Source organism: Sceloporus undulatus, chromosome 3 (genome assembly GCF_019175285.1).
Source record: "Sceloporus undulatus isolate JIND9_A2432 ecotype Alabama chromosome 3, SceUnd_v1.1, whole genome shotgun sequence".
Classification (NCBI taxonomy): Eukaryota; Metazoa; Chordata; class Lepidosauria; order Squamata; family Phrynosomatidae; genus Sceloporus; species Sceloporus undulatus.
Genome location: NC_056524.1, coordinates 155,170,225 through 155,191,657, shown reverse-complemented (window position 1 = coordinate 155,191,657; position 21,433 = coordinate 155,170,225). Strand labels below are relative to the sequence as shown.

The following is a 21,433-nucleotide window of genomic DNA, read 5'->3' as shown; positions in this document are numbered from 1 at the left end:
CCCTGAAACAAACTGAAGAAAGGAGATGGGAGCATAAGCTTTCGGAGGCTCAAACTGATGATAGCTAATGCGGCAAACTTCCTTTCTTTCAGTTTGTCGCCAAAGCAGTGTTGAAAATTCTGGGAATTCTCCCAGAATCTGGGATTGTTAATTTCTTTTCCCGGAAATTTTTTGACTGAATGTTCGGTTTAAATATTGGGGAGTTCTGGGGATTTTGGTAAAATATTCTGAGCTATCGTTCAGGCCTTGTTGGCCACCTGCGCAAAGACCCGGCCCCACTCCCACAAAACATTTCTAGAGCCAACTCATTAGACGACGGAGTCTTTTAATTGTTTTTCCCATTACCAGTTGTCAGGATGAGCTGGAAGATCCTATCGTTTGGCGGCTGGGATGCCCCCCCATTCTCTCCCACCTCCCCCTTAACCTCCAAACCCCTGCAAGGAGAACTTTTCCGCCTCCCTACCTCTCTAACACAATAAACAAGGCCTATCAGGCTGCTGAAGCTTGAACCAAACTTTTACTGAAATCCCCCAAGTCTGACACTTGGAGAAGAGGAGTTTGAGAGGTGGATACCATGGCCCTATTTAAACATTTAATAGATGTCCCATATTGAAGATGGAGCCAACCCTGTCTTATGCGGCCCGAGACTAGGACCGAGACAATAGATTCAAACTACAGGAAAGAGAATTCCTAGCCTAGCAAGTTCACCATTACATCTATGTATGTTGCCCATTGGATGCCAAACTACAACCAAATTCTTAAAGCAAGGTAGTATAGCGATAGGCCTCAGTGAAAAGCCCCTTTAGCAGATACATCCTTTGAGTTAACTGTGCTGCTGAGTTTGACAAAGGATTAGAAGAACCCCTTAGCGTTGGCTGTTCGTGGGGTTCTACTGTCTTAGAAATCATCATCATCATCATTCATCCATCATCCATCATCATCCTATGTTACGTACAGACAGTTTGTTGTCATGGCAACCCATTGAGATGTTGTGTCAGGTGATGAGCAAATCAGAAGTTGTTTGAGAAGCCCTTGAATCCTCTAGCTGGCTGAGGTTGGTTTCGAAGGGGTTCATTGTATGAAGTCCCTCACCATCCTTGCCCTGACACAGAGAGGTCCACACGCTCTTAGTGTGACAGGATCTTGTGTCGTTTCAACAAGACCGTAAGTGAATTTCCCGCCATGTTTTTTGGTAAACTGTAGCAACATTCAAAGATATATGGAGTTTATCACACTGGGCTAATGTTCGGGCATGTAAAGAGAGATAAAGCACAGTTAAAGCAGCCCACAAATAAAGTGCAATGGTGAGTAATTTGCGTGAATGAGTATCACTGCAATTGTGCAAATAAATAGTGTGAATCGCAATGGCACTCTGATGAACAGGAACAGAATGGAACGGGGGGGGGGGGGGAAACGGGTGTTATCACATAGGAGACACCGCCAATGCCTGCGGGGATCCCAATCTATTCCACAGCCGTTCCAACAGTAGCCATTTTGAAGAAGAAGTTAAAAATCATCCTTCAAATCAGCTACTGTGGAACGCTGTGGGAATAGATTGGGAACTCTCGGTGGCATTCTCCTGTGCGATAACCACATTCCCCCCCGTTCCCTGCCCTTCCATTCCCTTCTCCAAGTCAGTGTGGATAAATCGCAAAGTGAATCGGAAATGCATGTCGCTCTTTGCCCCCGTCCTTCTCCTCTCTCACATTTGAACTGCCTTTTTGCTGTTCAAGATGGCAGACCTGTGCAATCCTTCTGTGTGGGGGGGGTAGGAGCTAACGAGTTGAACTTTGCGTCGGCGTAGACCAGATACAACTTGTTGTTTCAACTGAGATGTCCTTCATATCTATTGGGGTTCATATCTGAATCTAGTCATGAGACCGTTTCCATCAACAATGAACACAAGGTGCTTTGGTTAGGTTTTTTGTAAGATCAATTCTGAAACTGTACCAACTGTTCATGCACTCTACCCAAGTATTATGGCAAACAAGGTACACAGTCCTGTTATCATGTTAGCATATATAAACAAGGGTTTGTGTGGGTGTATATGTTTTTAAAAGATAGCATCATGTTACATTTAGTATCAAGGCAAGAATTGTATCTAGATCTAAAGATCTGGATCATGAAGCCATCGTAGGACAGCGAGCCCTTTGGTCCTAGTAAAAATAAATGGGAGAGCTGTCACTATTGCAAATGTGTCTGAAACAAATGCCATTGGCATGGAAAATTGAAAAATCAGTAATAAATGCAGGATGCTTTGGGGCACACGCAGGTTCGAATTTCCCTCACCATGAAAACTCACAGGGTAACATGGGCACGTCACATACTCTTAGTCTCAGAGGTAGGCAAAGACAAGCCCTCTCTGACAATCTTGTCAAGAAAACTCCATGATAGGTAGGTTTTGCCTTAGGGTTACCAGAATTTTGGGAAAGGTTTGAAGGCACCAACAACAAGAGTTAAGAGAACAAACTCCGGGAATTTTGGTAACAGTCCCTTTAACTGTGCTCTTTTAAATTATATTTCAGTTTTTTTATTTTGTACTGACTTTTAATTTTTTTATTGTAAAATTTTTAAATGGTTTTATTTGGGAGAACCCTTTCTGGCACACAGACAGCAAGAAATGAAATACGGTATAGACTCCATGTACAGTATAGTCTAGATTTAAGTTTAAAAATTGACGCAAAAAAGCCTAAATCGACTTAACCATGGGGCATGGTAAGTACTGTATTTTAACTCATATTATATATAAATAATGGTGAAAGGCAAGAGTTTAGTTCTGCCCGGAAGCACTGACCCCACTCTTAACTCTCTCATTGCCAAATGCCCCCCATTTTGAGCAGATTTATATAAAAATATATAAATACTCTCTCTCATTTATATATATATATAAAACACTGTCTCTCATATATATATATATATATATATATATATATAATACTCTCTCATATATATATATAATACTCTCTCTCATTTATTTATATATATATATATATATATAAAACACTCTCTCTCTCATATATATATATAAACACTCTCTCTCTCATATATATATATATATAAGAGAGAGTGTGTTTCGGACCTGTTAGGACCCATCTGGTCCCCCTGCCCACAACAACAACAAGGAACTGGAAGAGCCTTGCTTTGCCTGGGCGCATGCGCATTGCTTCTTCTTCGTCCGAGAAGGCGTTCCCCCCCCTCCCTTAGTCCTTCAGCGTTCCTTCCACTACACTAAGGCCGGGCTAAGCGGTTTGTTGTGAGTGACGCAACAATAAGTGGAACGCTGAGCGGCTTCCTGATTGGCTGCGACGCAAAGGCTGCCTCGGTTAAAAGAGCGGGGAGAGGAGGAGGAGGAGGCAATGATCATTGGAGGGTCACTCACTAGATCTCAGGAGAGATGGCACCGTCTTCCTCCTCGCAGGAGCCCTGCACCTATTTCCGACGCCCCCCGACCTACGTGATGCTGCTGATCACAGCCGGAATGGGTTACTACGGCGTAAGGGAGGCTCCTGGAGGGGTGGGCTGGGGTCTTGGGGCTCGGTGTAGGACAAAGCTGCATCCACACTGCAGATATAACCCGGTTTCATACCGCTTTAACTGCCAGGGCTTTCCCCATTTCTTCATGGGGTTTATTTGCCCTGAACTGATGTCCTTTACAAACATGGGTTTATATAAATATGTTTAATATTATTGTTCTACTTATTGTAATATAGATATTGGTTGGATCTCTTTAATATGTGTGTATTTTATGCAGCTTAATGTGTGTATTTTATGTAATGGTTGTGTTTTTTTTTTACAATAACTTAAACACAATCACAAACAACATTATTATAATAACAGAAATTACATTACTCATACAATACAACCCTTTTAATCCCTTTAATATGTGTGTATTTTATGTAATGATTGTGTGGGTTTTTATTTTTTAAAATAATCTTTATTAGTCACAGTATTTATTACAATAATTAAAAAAAACAAAATCACAAACAACAACACTTTTATAATAAGAGAAATTACATTGCTCATACAAACCCCTTTAATCGCTCAGCCTTCCTATCTTCTTGGCAATTTGCTTTTATTTTCCAGCTTTGAATTTCTACATCTAATATATATATATACTGTATATGTGTGTGTGTGTGTGTGTGTGTATCAGGAAAAAATATACATTGATTACTTATATGTACTTATACTTTTTATATGTATTTTAGTGAGCTGTAATCCCACCTTGATCCATTAAGAGAGGTGGAAAATATAAATAAACATTATTATTATTATTATTATTATTATTATATTATCATTATTACTTATGAACTTCACACCTTGAATAATGAGTGTGTTTTAACTACGTTGTAACCCGCCTCGATCCATGAAGAAAGGCGGGTAAGAAATAAAAATTATTATTATTATTATTTATATCGCTTTTGGTTGCTTAATGACACTCTTCAATCACACTCTTAATGAGTGCTGGGATTTGTAGTTTGGTAATGTACCTAGAGCGCTCTAGCCCCCCCTAATTGTTGTTGTTGTTGTTATTATTAAGCTTTATTTATATAGCGCTGTGTGCCCTTAAGTCAATTCTGACTTATGGTGACCCTAAGGCCAACATCTGGTCTTCCATAAGCTCCCACAATCCATAGCCGAAGTAGTAAGGAATGCTAGGAGATGCAGCCTAAAAGCATCTGGAAAGATGCTGTTTGTCTGCCGTTGTTGTTGTTGTTGTGTGCCTTCATTTCTGACTTATGGTGACCCTAAGGCAACCCTATCATGGGGGTTTTCTCAGAAAGTTTCTTCTGAGGAGGTTTGCCATTGCCTTCCCCTGAGGCTGAGAGAGTGTGACTTGCCCAGGGTCATCCAATTACATAGCCGAGACAGGATTCGAACCTTGGACTCCAGAGTCATAGTCCAACACTTAAACCAGTGCTCCACACTGGCTGTCAAATCTCGCACACACAGCCAAATTACTGCATTAATGTAAAAAGACATAGCTGTGTATTATGTACAAAGACATAATGTACAAAAACATAGTCGACAGCTTATGCAAAGGAGTATTGTAGCACCATTTAAGAGTGAAGGAAAGAACTACTAACTTCTTTCTATCTGTCAGTTACTCTCAAAGTTGCTACAGTCCCTAATATACTCTGAGTACCTGCCTATAATAAAAAATTAAACTGATTTAATCTACAATCTTCTCATTCTCAGGGTACCTTCTTAGCATTTCACCAAACAGGATTATTGAGGATAGCGTAGTGTTAGGAAACATGGAGGAGTGGTGTCACGGTTCCTAAGACCATTGGAAGTATCTGTTTTACAATGGTCTTGGGCGACCCCTGTGAAAGGGACCCCCAAAGGGGTCTCTACCCAAAGGTTGAGAACTGCTGTACTAGGAGATGTTTTTGTACTTGTTGAGATTAGTCAATCTTTGAGTGTATGGTTTCACAGCAGCCTCTATAATCCATTGATAGGGAGGAGGCTGTCCTGAAATCTGAGCAGCGGTAAGTTCACCAAACTAAAAACAGTTTTGCCTATGATGAAAATTCAGTGGTTGGCAATCTCTGGACCGCACCACACCCTGTCTTACTAAAACCGAAATAAAACTGGTAACACTCAACAAGAATGGTGAAATATGCTTTTCAGTGTTTCTGAAAGGAGGTCCCTGGTTGATAACATTTAAAAGGCACTGTGAGCTATAAGCATCTTCTCTTTTGTCTTTTCCCACTGTTCAGAGGAATAGATTTTCTCTGGTAAGAAAGAAGGTGTAAGAAACAAAACAAAGCAAAGTGTATTTTGGGAGGGGGCAGCAAATGGAAGATGTCTTTGAGCTTTGCTGCAAACTTCAATGCATGAGTTTATAGCATTTAGTGGTCTAGACATGTGTCCGTACATTTGTTGTTGCTGTTATGTGTGTTCAAGTTGTTTCTGACTTATGGTGACCGTAACGTGACTCTTATCACAGGGTTTTCTTGGCAAGTTTCTTCAGAGGGGGTTTGCCATTGCCATCCCCTGAGGCTGAGAGAGTGTGACTTGTCCAAGGTCACTCAGTGGGTTTACATAGCCAAGGGGGGTTCAAACTCTGGTCTCAAGTCATAGTCCTGGTCTCCAGAGTCATAGCCCGATGCTTAAACAACTACACCATACAAAAGAATCCCAAATCAAGGCATCTTTTGTTGGTGTTCCTTGAACTCATTTATTACCGATGGAAGTGCAACAGATAATGGTGCTGTAACTGTAAGGCTGAGAGATGATGTGTGTGTTGATGTATTTTAATCATATGGTAATTAACTAAATGTATGTCTTTTGTCTCTCCCCTACCTCCATCCCTGCCAGTGGGCTGTCTTTGCACCTGCCACAATCCCCTACGACAATCTGGGACCACTAGGCACTTTCACGAAATATCTGGTAGAAAATCATAACACTCCATTTAAAATAGGGTAAGCAAAATGTAGCAACCAGTGATGTCTTCTTTCTTCATATTCTGTTTTGTCTTTAACTGTGTATGTATCTGTGTGCATCTACACATTTCCAAGTAGGTGTGGGCTAGTGAGCATCAGGAATTTATTTATTTATTTATATCCCGCCTTTCTCCCAAAAAGGGACCCAAGGTGGCTCACAATATAAAACACATCAAAACAACATTTTTAAAACACTTAAAATAGCCTAATTTAAACTGTAAAATATTAAAAATTTTAAACATACACAATTTAAAACATACAAAGGTTAAAAATAATCTAAACCAGACCTGCACATCTGGGCTGTAGGAAGGGGCCAAAATTAAAATAGGTTAACGTCTTCGGGCCTAATTAAATAATTATTAATAATTATTAATGTTATTAACATCGATTCCATCTTCGTCAGCCTGGCCCTCTCCTCAAGAGAAAGCCAAGCAGCGGAGGAGCATTCCAAGTGTTCACTCATTCTCCACCTTGCCTTGTTCTCAGGAGAAAGCCAAGCAGCGGAGGAGCCTATAGGACAAGTATTTGCCCATCCTCCTCCTCCGCTGCCCAGCCTCCTCCTCAGGAGAAAGCTGGATAGTGGAGGAGCCTTGCTCGGAAATCATTTGCCCATCCTCCTCTTCTGCTGCCTGGCCTTCTCCTCAGGAACAGCAGAGGAGCCTTGAAATCGTTCTACATCATTGCGGGCCACCCGAAATCCGTCGTCTGGCTGCATGCAGCCCCAGAGCTATATGTTGTGCAGGCCTGATGTAAACTAACCGATCTAAACCCGCATGATTTTCAAAAGCTTGCTGGAATAAAAATGTTTTTGCTTCCTGGCAAAATACCAGCAGGGAGGGGGCCAGCCTAGCCTCCTGTGGAAGGGAGTTCCAGAGGGTGGGAACAGCCACTGAGAAGGCTCTCTCTCGTGTCCTCACCAAACAAGCCTGGGATGGTGATGGGACTGAGAGAAAGCCTTCTCCATGGGATCTTATGGCTCTAGGTGGTTCGTATGGGGAGATACGGTCTCTCAAATAGTCTGGACCTAAGCCATGTAGGGCTTTATAGGTCATGACCAGCACTTTGAATTGTGCTCAGAAACAGACTGGTAGCTGGTGAAGCTGTTTCAATAGGGGAGTTATATACTCCCTATAACTGGCTCCGGTCAGCTTTCTAGCTGCAGCATTTCAAACCCACTGAAGTTTCCAAAGGCAGCCCCACATAGAGTGTGTTACAATAGTCCAAACGGGATGTAACCATAGCCAGATCTGACGTCTCAAGGAATGGATGTAGCTAGCACACTAGTTTTAACTGTGCACTCCTGGCCACTGCTGAAACCTGGGCATCCAGGCTCAGAGTGGGGTCCAGGAGCATACCCAAGGTGTGAGCTGCAACAAGCAATTTAGGCTGCAACAAGCAATTGTTTCAAGATGGATGTTGTGAAACAGGGTGCACTCAAGCTTTCCAGTAGATGATACATAGAGAATTCAGGGAGCAAGACTTCTGTGAGCAGTACAATGCAGTCATGTTTCTCATGGCATGAAAAGCAGAAGTCTGAACATTAAAATTCTTTTCTGTATGATTAAAAATTGTAAGATTCTGCAAGATTAAAAACTGTGATGCCTTTATCAGAACTAGCATAGACAATGTGTGGGGAAACCCATCCTTTTGTAAACTAACTCTTAGAATCTCCCAGCCAGCGTGGGTAATTCAGAAAGTAGTAGAAAAAGCTCTGGGAATGGACTGCCAGGTGTTTGATGAGCTTTGTTACAGTATAAAAGCAGAAATGTGCATTTCTGTGTCATGTATCTTGCCTGCCATGGATTTAGTGTAACTACAGATTGTGAGTTGCAGCCGGGGTGAATGTGTGTTGGCACATGGAACTAGTGTGATGGGATAGGTGTTGATTATGAGAACTTGTTGCTCACATTCCTTTGTGCTGAAACACAAAGGGAAAGGGAACAAAGGGAAGATGCTTGGCATGAGACGACCCAAGGCCATTTGTCTGAGAAAGAAACAGGAGTGGTTGGTATGGAAATTCTAGATGGACAAGTGTTTTTGCTTTTGTAACAAATGAGAATATAGCTTGCCAATGATTTGAAACTGGGGTTTAATTAAGCTTTGCCAACATTTGCTATTTAATTCTGACAACATCTCTGGTGTAGACCTATAATTGCTGAATAAAGGTTTTCTGGGTTTTACCACTGAAGCATGATATGTCTGAACTAAGGGAGTCACTGGATTTGACAGCATAATACTAGAATACAAATCCTCCTGAGAAACATATCAGTGCAGACCTTCTTCCTTGTATCCTGCTTCTAAAATAGCTACATGGTAATATTTGCAGGTTTCTCTTTTTCTGGATAACACATCACCTTGCAACCATTTTATATCTTCATTCAAAGTGTATAAAATTAATAAGATAGAAGACTATTTATATGAGTGTTTCTGGGGCTGTACTTGTGCCTGTGGTAGTGCAGAAAGAGCAAGGAGAATAATTATGAGAAGAGAAGTTTGGCTTTCATATTTCTGTATCTTGAAGAAAATCATGCTTCTAATCTGTATGATGGAGATACAATTGAAAGTATTTGAGTAATGGTGCTAAAGGCAGCAGATCCCTGTCTGATCTTGGAAGCAGAGTAGGTTCAGACCTAGCTATCCCTTGGATGGGAGACTGCCAATGAACACCTGTAGGCTGTATTTCAGAGGAAGGAATTGGCAAAACCTCTTCTGAATATTCCTTGGCTAAGAAACCCTACAAAATTAATGGGGTTGCTATAAGTCCACAAGCAATCTGAAGGTACATACATATACACATGCTCACATATTTGATTAATATTTGCTCATATCTTAGCAACTATAAAGGTAGCTGAATAAAAATTGTTTTTAACTCAGAATTCCCCATAATGTCTACTTTGGTGGGGTGTTCCACTTGTGGTTCTCCAAATATTGTTGGGCTACACCTCCCTGCATCTTGAAAGAACATAGCCAATGGTGATGGGAATAGCAATCCAACAACATCTATAAGGCCACAAGTTGCCCATCTCTCTGGTAATGCTGAAATTGAAAGCATGCCACTCCTTCTGTGAGTGCTTTCAGAAGTATCAAATTATGACTGTTAGTGGAAACATATCTGTACATTTAATCTGTTAAGTCAGAAATGGGAATGATACACTCAACTGCAAACAACATCTGGAGGACTGTGTGGTCCTCCCTCCACCATTAATATAAAGATGCGGGGCAAACATTTCTGTACGATGTACTCATAAATAGTGTTTTAATCCAAACCATGCTGTAACTGTGCCCCATTGAAATGAAAAAGAAAAAAAACAACTACGCACAAGAACATAGTTTTTGGGATATTTGTTTTGAGTCTTTCCCTCTGGCCCTAACTTTGTTGTGCCTGGCTTTAGAAAATGTCATTTAATTAACTCCATTCAAAAACAGTGTTGTTTTAATTTACAGGTATTTGATCAGCTGGTTAATTCACATTGGGGAAGCACTTTATTCTTTCAAGCTATGCAAGTAAGCTATTTTGATTTCTTTCCCTTTTTCATCTTTCTCGTCTCAATATTGCCAGTTCTCTGAAATGGCATATGATGGAACAGGCCTGGGTCTGGGCTGAAATACCAGTTCCTTTGGGCACAAATATTCTTCACATGCATTTATGAGAAAACAGTCCCTTTTGCAGTGGTACAGAAATGCCAAAGCTTGGAAAAGTTACATGTTGGACTACACTTCCCGAATCCCCCAGCCAGCATATTTAGCTCTGGACATGACACACAGATGTATCATTTCACCTCCTCTTAGTGAGAACTCTACTACTGCTTTCCACCCCAATCCAAGGAGGCTGTCCTAGTCCTAAACCAATATCTATGGTCAGTAATAGACTGGATGAGGGCAAATGAATTGAAACTTAATCCAGACAAGATAGAGCTGCTCCTAGTCAGTCAGAAGGCAGATTAAGGAATAGAGATCCAGCCTGTGTTAGATGAGGGTGCATTCCCCCTGAAGATACAGGTTCAAAGTTTGGAGGTATTCCTGGACTTAGCTTTGAAATTGGAGGACCAGATTTCTGCAATGACCAGGAGTGCTTTTGCACATTTTGCACATTTAAAATTTGTGTGCCAACTGTACATGTCCCATGAAACACCAAATCTGGCCTTGATGGCACATGCCTTGGTTACATCCCATTTGGACTACTGTGACACACTCTACTGTCTCAAAGCTGCATATAGCGTGTCCGCATATAACGCGGGCGCGCTGTACCAACTTCAATGTCAGCACCATATAGAGAAAAAGCACATGTGTGTGGAGAAAGTATGTTTGAAAGAAAGAGAATGGAGAGAGTTTACCTGGAGATGATGGGGTTCCATATGTCTGGAAACAGTCAGATTGGGGAAAGCTGTCCCAAAGCATTGTATCTTATTTCATAACCAAGTTTCATTCAACCTGCATCTCTCTTCTTTCTACTGTCACAAACTCATTTGTTTTATTCATTCTTCAAATACCTTGTTTGTTAATGGTTACTAAAATAATTTTGGTTAGAGGTCATCAGCCTACCACAAGTTAAGCAAAACTGGATAGCTACAAAGATAGGTCAGTGATTCAAGAAAAGAGTGTGGGGATTTCACTTTATATCCCACTACTGGGACTACCAAATGCAAGGTTTCCAGCTTTTATGTAAGGGTTCCACTCTTTATTCTACCTCTGAAAGTGTGGGATTTTCCACATAGGCAACCACACCAATGCCATCAACTGTCAGGATTCCTCTTAGGCAGTCCCATCACTGTGGCCAAATGTGGGGTCTTTACTTTTAACCCATGAAATGTGATGCCTTCAATGGCATGCAGATTGAATGAAGCTTGATTATGAAATAAGATACAATGCTTTGTTAACGGCACTCAATGTGAAGACTCTCTTTAACCCCAGCTCTGCCACAAATAAGGACCTCCTTCTCTTCCTTGTGTGACACCAACTGTGGGGCCAATCTAAATGTCCTTGGGGTTCCTATGAGGATAATACTTTATCCCCAACAGGACTCCACCTTTCCACCTTCAATGAGGCCACCATAGCCACCTTGTCTGAAACCAGGCTCTCAGAATGATGGTGATTCCAGAAACAAAACTTATTTATAGAAATAAAACATAACAAGCAGTTTATTTATATATTTCATTAAAACACTACTCTCATTCATCTCAAGCCAAAATCATTGACTCAGTTCAAGCTCCTTTCTCGCTCCACCCTTAGTCTAACCCAAACCCCATTCAAACTCTTTTCTCACTGCCCACTTCTCAAGCCCTAGGCTAAATTAAGTTCCACTCCAACTGCCATTTATACACAGCTCCTCAAACATTCCTCTATTCAGCATCTGCTTCAAGACTCCATTCTCCCCTCAACACCTACGTACCACATATTCACAATAAATCAAGCTACACGCACAACAGCTTGGTTTTGTAATCTGAAACATTTGACAGTCTCTTGAGCATATTCAGAACATTGTTTTCTGTACAGCTGAATCACTGCCTCTTTTCTTCACTCCCATTCAATTAGTAAGGTGTGCAGTGGTGTCAGTTTCAGAGCACAGGTTTGGCATCAGGACTCAGTAATTCAAAATACAGTCTGGCAGCTTCAGTTATAATTATCCAATTTCTAACAACCACATCCTTTGCTTCACCCACCATCTTATCATATATAATTTAAAGGAAGTGGTGGAATCTTCTTGCAAAGGAAGTCAGAGTGGCTGTGAATTTCTGGCAGACAGCTGTGTTATTTTGCTTGGCTTTTGGTCCTTAACATTAGGGTGGCTGCTTTGTTTGTTTGATCTGTGGCTTTCAAAATGATTTTTAAGGCAGAGTTTTAGGTTTGTTTGTTTTTTAATTCATGTGTTTAATGCTTTGTTTTTATCCTTTGTACATTGCCTTGGAGACCCTGGTGGATTCTGATTTAACAGACAAATACCTTAAATAAAAATGAGGAGAGAAAGAGGGGCAGGGATAAAAAAGCAGACTAGGAAGAGGAGAGGGAGAGAAGTAGAAATCAAAGAAATGAGAGAGGAATTTGAAGAAATAATTATTTTAATTATCTACGTGCAGAGCACTATTTGAACAAGTTTACAAAATAAGATCATACAGGTTTGCATATTATACAATAATATACAATTGGAAATGGTCCAGAATATAATCATTTGGCAGAATGAAAAGCATTACAACCCACCTCATGCCTCAGAAGTACTCCAAACACTTTCTTTCCTTACAGGTCCATGGAGAATGGTATTCCTGTCTTTCAAGTTTAAAAGGCCTGATATTCTGAAAATAACCCAGCATACATGTTTCTTAATTTAGGTTTTTGTTCTGTTTTGTGTCAATATCATGTCCATTTGTTTCTTTCTTCTCCACAGGGAAAAAGGCATCTCAGGCCACATAACTCAGCTTCTCTGGTTTCTTCAAACACTTGCATTTGGAGGATTTTCTCTGTACTATTTGAAGATTTACAAACCGTCAAGGAAAGCCAGTGAAAGATTCAATCAGAAGACAAAGTAGAAACATAGTCTGGCATTTAGGTATTGGTTTCAGGTTGAGGTTGACTGAGCTCCTGGATGTTTAATGTTTTCCAAGTATATAATGTTCTAATCAAGAAAGATACTGGTGTGTTTTACACATCTCCTTTGGATTTTGCAGCGATAGGGGAAGTTAAGGAATTCACTAATGATTTCTTTCCCTTGAAGATGATAATAGGTGAGCGAGCCTTCATAGTTAGATCAGGGAAAACTAATTAAGTAATTGAGACCAAGCACTACCACCCACAAGTTGTGGTATAGGGACTGTATAAAAAGCTTGACTAAAGCTTATTCTGGAACTAAAATGGGACCATACTCTCTACTTCTCAGGTCTATATAGTTCTGGTCACCAGCTGAGCTGCATAGACTGATATGGTGGCACAGTGAGCTCACACCTGGTCATATGGTCCTGACCTGACATTAGGCCTCTCTGTTGGTCCTCCTGAGTGGGGTTTATATCAGGTTAGGTGTGTGTGTGTATGACCCTACAAATGTTTGGCTGCAGTGCCCAGCATCTCCCATCATTGACTCTGCTAACTAAGGCTGAGAAAACTTGAAGTGCAACAACACCTGGATGCCTATAGGTAGCCCACCTCTGCTTTACACATTAGCTGAGCTAATAACTTTTGCTACTGACTTTCATGTATATACATACCATGAGAAAAAGGGTGAGAATGATATGGTTTTCCAAATGTAGTTGGTTCCCCAACTTTCAGCAGGCTTGGCTAGCACAGCTAATGATAAGGAGTGTTGGGAGTTGTATTACAGTTATATCTGCAGAGACACGATTCCTTTGTCCATTGTAGAGAGAGCTCTGAGCAAGAGGGCAGGGCATGGCTTGGACCATGTACAATCTCAATGCCTCTCTACTTTTGTTCTGTGTCCTTTGTCCAACCTGTAAATGAAACAAATGTTTATATCTTTTCAGGTAGTTGTATCTTTCATTAACATTTGGCTAGCCTGACATTGTTCACTCTTGGCTGTCGCTTAATCCTTTCCAGTTTCTCCAGATTAAGTATCATTCAGTTTAATGGGCTTCTCCTCAAGCACATGTGGATAGTCTTAATATCTTTAAAGTCTAGTAACCTTTTCCCCTAAATGCTCCACATACCCACCCACCCAGGTTGACATGTTGTTTTGGTGCCATTTGAACAGCTCAGGACTTGGATCAGCTGTTCTTTGGGATTGCAGCTCCCAACAAGCATGATTTGCTATAATGGCTAGCAGATTCTTAAAATTGTAGTACAAAATTAAATTTTACAGGGTGGTATACAAAATATATATGTTGTTCTAATTAAGGATTACAGCAGGCTAGGGAAGTGTTGAATAGCTTGGATGTCATGATAATGGAAAGAGTGGCTACCATCTACACCAAGGGGTTCATCATGTACAGTTACAACAATTCCCACTTTGGCAAAATGGAAAAAAACCTGATACAACATGTGAAAGATAAGAGGTCGTATGTTGTGGGAACTCATGTGAATAATTAAATCAGTTTAACAATTTTTGAGAGAGTTACTGAAGCATTTGCAGCTATGGGAAATATATCTGTATGTGGATTTGCACTGTGGGGATAAAAGAACAACACAACAACCCATGTTGGCATTTAAAAAACAGCAGAAAGACAACTGAAAGCCAGGCTTTAAACGGGCAAGGGGATAATTATTAGCTGGGTGGAAAGGTTGCTGGTTATGGAGAACCGGGGGGGGGGGGGGGGATGCTCAAATGGCAAATCTTCTAGGAATTGATTAATTGAAACTGAGCAGTACTGAACAATGTCCATCCAAATGTGTGAGTTTCAGTTAAAGAATTGTGAAGTGGTGTGGCATGGGAGACAAGAATTCCTACAGTTTAGAAGATTCAAGATGAGTCAGTTGAATACCAAACATGACATGTTCGAGTTGCCTTTATTGATGCAATGCAGCATATGAATGTGTTGGAATAAATCTGTTGGACATTGCTTAATAATCATGCAACCTTGAAGTTTTGCAAGAGTTCATTGTTATAAAACTGTAGCTTGATGATATCTCTTATAAAAGCTTGTCCTAATTAAACAAAATTAGGCTTCTTCTGGAATAATCTAATTTGGCTCACACAAAACCTAAGAGTGTTATTGTAAACACTAGACTGTAGGCCAGTGAGAATTTTGAAAGGCAATCAAATTTTGTATGAATACTAATATCGTTATGCTCAGAATTGCCACCCATAATGGGCTACTTAAGAAGAAATCTTTCTTCCAACATAAGGAAGGTGAGAAAGATTGGAATGTCTGACTGTTGAAGCATTGGGATATATTTGTGCAAATGTGAATTTCCCCCCTATTTACCTGGAGTTTAGCTAGGTCCTTAAACAAAAGAAGACGAGAAGAGTCCTTTCCTCCACTACACAGACCTATTGGCATGAAATATGTCTTTAGGGTCCTTTATTGTACATTTTAAGCAGGCTTCATTTTATCACAATTCATTTCCTAAAGGACACAGAACTGTTTGTTCTTAGATTTTGTGCTGTAAGTTTTACTCAAGCTCAGCTAAAGAGAAAAGTGGTGATAGCTTTCCCTGACCTGAGGTTAGAACAAGACAAGCCAGTACTATATTTTGTAGCAGTTAAGCAGGCCCTGTTCTCAGAGGGGTGACATGGAAGGATGGGAGAATGTTGGTTTCATGCCTGATGTTTACTTTACAAATGCTTGTTTAAGTTAAAAAGTTCTATAAATGCTAATTGTTTTCAGAATAAAGTTGTCCATGTTGACCACTCTGAGCTCTCAGTTGGACTGGGAGCCTCAGTGGACAGGAATGCCTTGGCCAATGCTCTGTGTGTTTCTTACTTCCTAACCTGATTCAGGGCTCTTCCCAGCTCTGCATCTTACCTGGGGTGAAATGGAGAGGCTAATATTTTGGTCTCTCCCAATCAAGGTATTAATAGCAAATTGCCAAGTAGGGCAAGACAATGTGGTACTATCTCACTCATGTTCTCCAGCAGTATTTCAAGGCATGCTACCATAGAAATCAGGATTAAAGTAAAAGGTTTAAGATAATATGTACTGTTAATTTTGGGCCTTCCTAATTTGGCCCTTGTTCTGAAAAAGGATCCACGTGTCTGACATAGTCCATACATATGCTAAATGCTGTTTATTTTATTCTATTACCATATGTACTCAACTGTAAATCAACTTCATGCATAAGCTGAGGACAGGTTCTTGAGTCCAAAATGATAGACTCTGATATGACCCATAGATAAGTTGGGGCTAAAACTTAGAAGGATGTAAGAAAGGATGTAAAGGATGAAACAAAGGAAAATAATGCCACAGAATTTACAAAATCCAAGCAGCCATAACAGTTTGTTCTCATTGTAAAGGCTAAATGGATGAGGAGGGAACTACGGTAAATTGTGGCTGTGGGATATGTGGGGAAGGCAAGCAGAGCTAAGAAAGCATACACATTCCAAAAAAGATGAAAAGGCAGAGCAAAGAAGATGGCTATTATGTTAGTAGGGATTATAGACTTTAATTTAATGTGATAACTTTGCCTGATTTTAATCCAGAAAAGCTGACAAACATACAGAACTGTCCTATTGAGATCCTTCAAAGCCCAATTCCTCTTGGTGCTCCTTTGAAGGGAAATGCCAAAGTGCTGCCACTTTCCTGCCCAGGCATTCAAAAAGGTCAGAAGCGGCACTATGGCATAGGGAGGCGGGGGATCCGTGCTTTTTTAAAGTTTTCCTGGGATGGATAAAACTCTCACCTTTTGCCAATTAGAAAAGGGGAAGGTTCCCTTTGAAAGTATAGTACTTAAACTGGCCCATGGATAAGTCAACAAAATTCCTAGACTTATACATGAGTTTATACAGTATTTACTTACATTTATTCTTCAGTGCCTACATAAGAGAAGAGCTCTGCCTATAAAAACACAGCTGTTGCAATAGATGTAAGATACAGAAAATAGAATGGGGTGGGGAAGATATGACACAGGATGGAGAACAGTTTGAACTGTTAGTGTGGTTATCTTGTCAGAGAATTAAATCCAGGTTTGGCAAAGGTGATTCCACCCCCACTAATATTCCTCTTCCTGTGGTTTATTTACATTATATCACCAAGATGTATGGTGGTCTTCTGAGTTTACATGCTAATTAGTATTCAGGTTAGGAAAGTAATAGAGGAAAATGGAGGGACAGTGGACCCTTGGTATCTGTTGGGTTTTGATTCCAGCCCTCCCACCCACTTTAGATACCAAGATCCGTTGATATTCAAGTCACATAAACACAATGGCATAGTGAAATGATGTCCCTTCTATAAAATAGTAAAATCAAGGTTTGCTTTTTGGAATTTACATATTTTTAAAATATTTTCATGCCGTGGATGGTTGAATCCATGGATAAAGAATCTGGATATTTTTATTATTGTAATTGAATACATAACAAACATTTATAACATATATACATACATAAAATACATAACAATTTATTTACAGATATAGATATAGCACGGGCCTGGCTTATACCCTGAACAGATAGATAACATGATAAAGAATCTGGATATTGAGGGCCAATTGTACAATCATGCAATGGCCTTTAACCTTTTATTTCATTTGGTGTGTACTATTGGGGGGGGCATGAGGACATTGCTCACCAAATATGAATTGTGCCCCCCCAATGTCTATGAAAACCCAATGCCTATGAATGCACATATACACACAATGAACATATTCCTAACATTGCAATAACTTAAAACTTCTGTAGAGCATTTAGAAATTCAGTTTATGCATCCAAAGAAAAGGGACAAGCAAAGTTACCAAAGGAATGTGAAAAGAATCATAGGTGAGAATGATTTTCAATGTCACTCTGCTAGAAATTTGTGAAGGAAAATTTCATGGGAGAGGACAGAATTCTATGGAGGCAAACTGGTCTCATTTTGCTCTCTCCTATAGTTACACCATTCAGTTTGCCCATCTTGCCTGTAAGGCTGGATCTCACTGGCCAGTAGCCACATATCTCTTCATATCAGGAGATACACCAATTTCATGTGTCTCCTGCTCCTGTTTCCTTCTCTGCTCTGTCATCTTCCTCAGGAGGAGTGCTTGTCACCACAGGCAGGGAAAGGCAGAGGTCAACATAGATTCCTAGCACATCTCTCTACACGAGGTGAAATCATTCCTGTACAAATGTATATCAAGATTAGAATTGTCATGCACTTATGGGGGCTTTTCTGACACCTCCTTCCAGTGACACTGACATTCCCTCTCGTAGTGCTTCACAGGCTGATGTGGTAAGGATGCACTGCCAGGGAATGGCACCAAAATTGTGCTCACTGGGTACAATTGATTCTTTCCCCTGGAAATGTGCCAGTGATGGGCAGCTCAGGAGCCAGAATGAGTTCAGGGACCACCATTTTAAGCAGCTCTGTTGTATAACTTTTAAGGACTTTTGTTTCTGAACTCTGCATTCCTACATTTCAAAAAAATCTTTGGTACGTTAGAGACGCGCCAAAGGGGCATGCTAGGGTTAGGAAGGGGCATGTTAGGGTTGAGAAGAGGCGTCCTTTCCAGATGCCCCTAACCCTAATACGGACCAAGTCCGTACAAAATGGCGGCGCCCATTCCACACGGGCGCCGCAATTTTGACGTAGCAGACGCTTTGCGCACTCATGTCACGCAGCACATGACACTGCGAGTGCGCCATTGGTGCCTTGCGGCATCATAACCGCCACAAAGAAGCACCATTTTGGCTCTTATTTGCAGCGCGGAGGAGCCGCGTGGTTTGGCTGCAGTGGCTCCTTCGCGCTGCAACTGGCGGCGGTGGCAGAGCGCCGCTTCTTGGCGCTCTGTAACGTGCCTTTATTTACTTAACACAGAGAGAGGAGAGGTGTGGTCATTTGGGTGTTTGAAGAGGCTTTTGTTTCTTCACAGGAATAATTTTCCATCATTGTTCCACTTCCTGTAATTGTTTCCAATTTTCTAAAATACGTTCTGTTTTAATGTACTATTTTTGTATGATTTTAATTGTACTTTTTTTTTTTTTAGTGTGAGCTGCCCTGAGTACCAGTTTGGGGGAAAGGGTGGGATATTAATAAATATAATAATACACCCTTTGTATGGTGTGGCACCCATGTTACTGCAATTGTGGCTTTAGTAGTGCAGATTAAAATGGAACTATTTCTTAATTATGCAGCCTCAAATCACATTAAGCTGTTGTTACTGTGTTGTTTTGCAGTCACATCACACAGGTCATTCTTGTTGAGCTAGTGATCACCTGCAAACCCAAGAGAATGTTTACAAGTGCAATTACTAAGCCAGGCTTTCCCCCATTCTGTATTTAGGTATTTTATTTCTAGTTTTTGCCTGGAGGCAAAACTTTCCAGTTGTCTCTGATGATGTCCCTAAGCTTACAATGGCACGTGTTTTGTTCCTGTTCTTTCTGATTTTGTGCTATGTTCAACCAACCTGGGGAGCTGGTATAAAAAGATCTCTGATCATATAAGGAGCAGACAAAATATTTTGGGTTAAACAAAACATGTATGGATCTCCAAAATAAAAGTGAGCAGGAGCAAAATCTGGGACTTTCTGGTCTTTTTAACCTGTCTGGAGGCACTTCAGGTTTCAGTCCAGTTGTCCGTTCTATTAATATAATTTTGAATGTTAGTCTTACCATCCAAGTGATCACTGATGCCTCTTAATTGTGTATCATATGTAACACTGGATAGAAATACCTTCCGTCCTTTTATTAGTTTCTTTTTAAATGTTGAGACACAGAAGGCACAAAATAGAGCCCATTTAACATCTCACTTACTAGCTCCATTTTGATGTGGATGAGCATTCTTTGAGTATAGTTTCCCAGCTAGCTATCAACTCACCTTAAGATCTTATTTGCATTTAGCTACTGTTCTAAAAATATTGTTTAGCAGATAGTCTGAATCTGTTGAAATCAATACAAATTACATTTTCTTTCCCATAACTGGACAATCCAGGAGAGAACTGTTTTGGTCTTGGAGAGCTGGATTGCTTCCTGGGAGTAATTTGGCAGGATGGATTATAATATGGGGGAGGCTGGTTGAACCCAAGCTATTCCACCCCTTACACATGATTCATCTTGCCCTCTTCCCATGCTTATTTCCATTTCTTCAGTATTAACAGAGGCATGAGATTTTGTGCCTGCCTCTACCCTGATAAAGTCTCTGTTTCCATTCCAAGTGATTGCAAGAAGCCTGCAGTGAGAGTTCCTGGTATGAAGGCATGGGAATTTGTGTAGTTATTCTGTATCTGAATGCAGAGGAAAAGACAATGGTACATGTGAAAGGTATCTAGGAGTCCTAGCAGATCACAACTTGAACATGAGTCAACAGTATGATGTGGCAGCTAAAAACAATGCAATCATAGGCGTGTAGTCAAGATGGAAAAGTTATTAATGAGCAAGAACTCACAAGCTTGGAGTCTGCAGCAGTCTACAGAGAAGGGCAAGATTCTGCCCCCTCCAAGTTAATTTAGTTCAAGCTATTTTTGCATTTTGATCTCAGTTTGAGGCGGACAAAGTATGCCGAAAAGAAAGGGGGAAACGAAAGGAAGAGAGAAATAGAAGCATTTGAAAAGCAACTGCAAAATCTTAGGATTAATTAGGACTCTTTGCCAAATCTGGACAGTTGGAAGATATTTATTTATTTGGAATATTCATACACAGCCCTTCAACCAAAGGCTCCCAGAGCAGCTTGCACACGGTTAATTTGACAGTTCCCTGCCCTCAGGCTTACAATCTAGATAAGACAGAGAGCACCCAAGGAAAAGGGGACATCAAGGGTGAAGAGATTAAGTTCCTCATATCCTGGCTGCTTTCTTTCTATTTTAGAGGTCACAGCAATGGAAGTTGGAATACAGAGGGAGAATCTCTCACCAGCAACTGGGACCCTGAGGTTGAGACTTCTAAGACTGAATAGAGAGCAAAAATTGGTGGCAAAGGGAGGAGCTGTAACGCAAGCGATCATCAGCAGAAGCAGGGTTAAACAAGAAACACAAGGCATGTTTATGATCGGTGAATCCTTAGACAATGAAATGTTAAGAACTTTAATCCTTCAGGATTTTAAGAAACTGGTTTGAATGTCATTTTTCCTGGTTCAGAACTTTTCCGATAGTAAAAAACGTAGGTGTGGTTGGGGGCTGTAACAGATTGGAAGATGGCAACCTCCATCCAGCAAGGATGTTGTCACCATTTCACTTTTAACTTTAAGTTTATGCATGGTGACTGGCCCTAATAATCCTCATTCATCACTGAATGCAAGAGAGAAGGCGGGGGGCAGAGACAGTCATTTTCGTGTACACCACCTTGCCTCCTCCAACCCAAAAGGACTCGGTCAACACCCACCTAAGCATGCCTGATCTACTACCACAACATTGATCTCATGGCTGGGCTTGGTCAGAGCAATGTTTGGTGTGTGGCAGGAGGATATTTAAAGTTCCCTTGCTTACTC

The 21,433-nt window shown here is 40.7% G+C and overlaps 1 protein-coding gene across 1 annotated transcript; it reads left to right on the top strand.

Moving 5' to 3' along the window:
* Nucleotides 1-3,231: 3,231 nt before the first annotated feature.
* Nucleotides 3,232-21,245, top strand: LOC121926924 (transmembrane protein 254-like). The gene is made up of 5 exons (XM_042460317.1): nucleotides 3,232-3,493; nucleotides 6,322-6,425; nucleotides 9,891-9,950; nucleotides 12,826-12,987; nucleotides 20,815-21,245. Exons 1-4 carry the CDS (start codon nucleotides 3,395-3,397, stop codon nucleotides 12,965-12,967), a joined length of 405 nt encoding a protein of 134 aa, XP_042316251.1. The 5' UTR covers nucleotides 3,232-3,394; the 3' UTR covers nucleotides 12,968-12,987; nucleotides 20,815-21,245.
* Nucleotides 21,246-21,433: the final 188 nt, after the last annotated feature.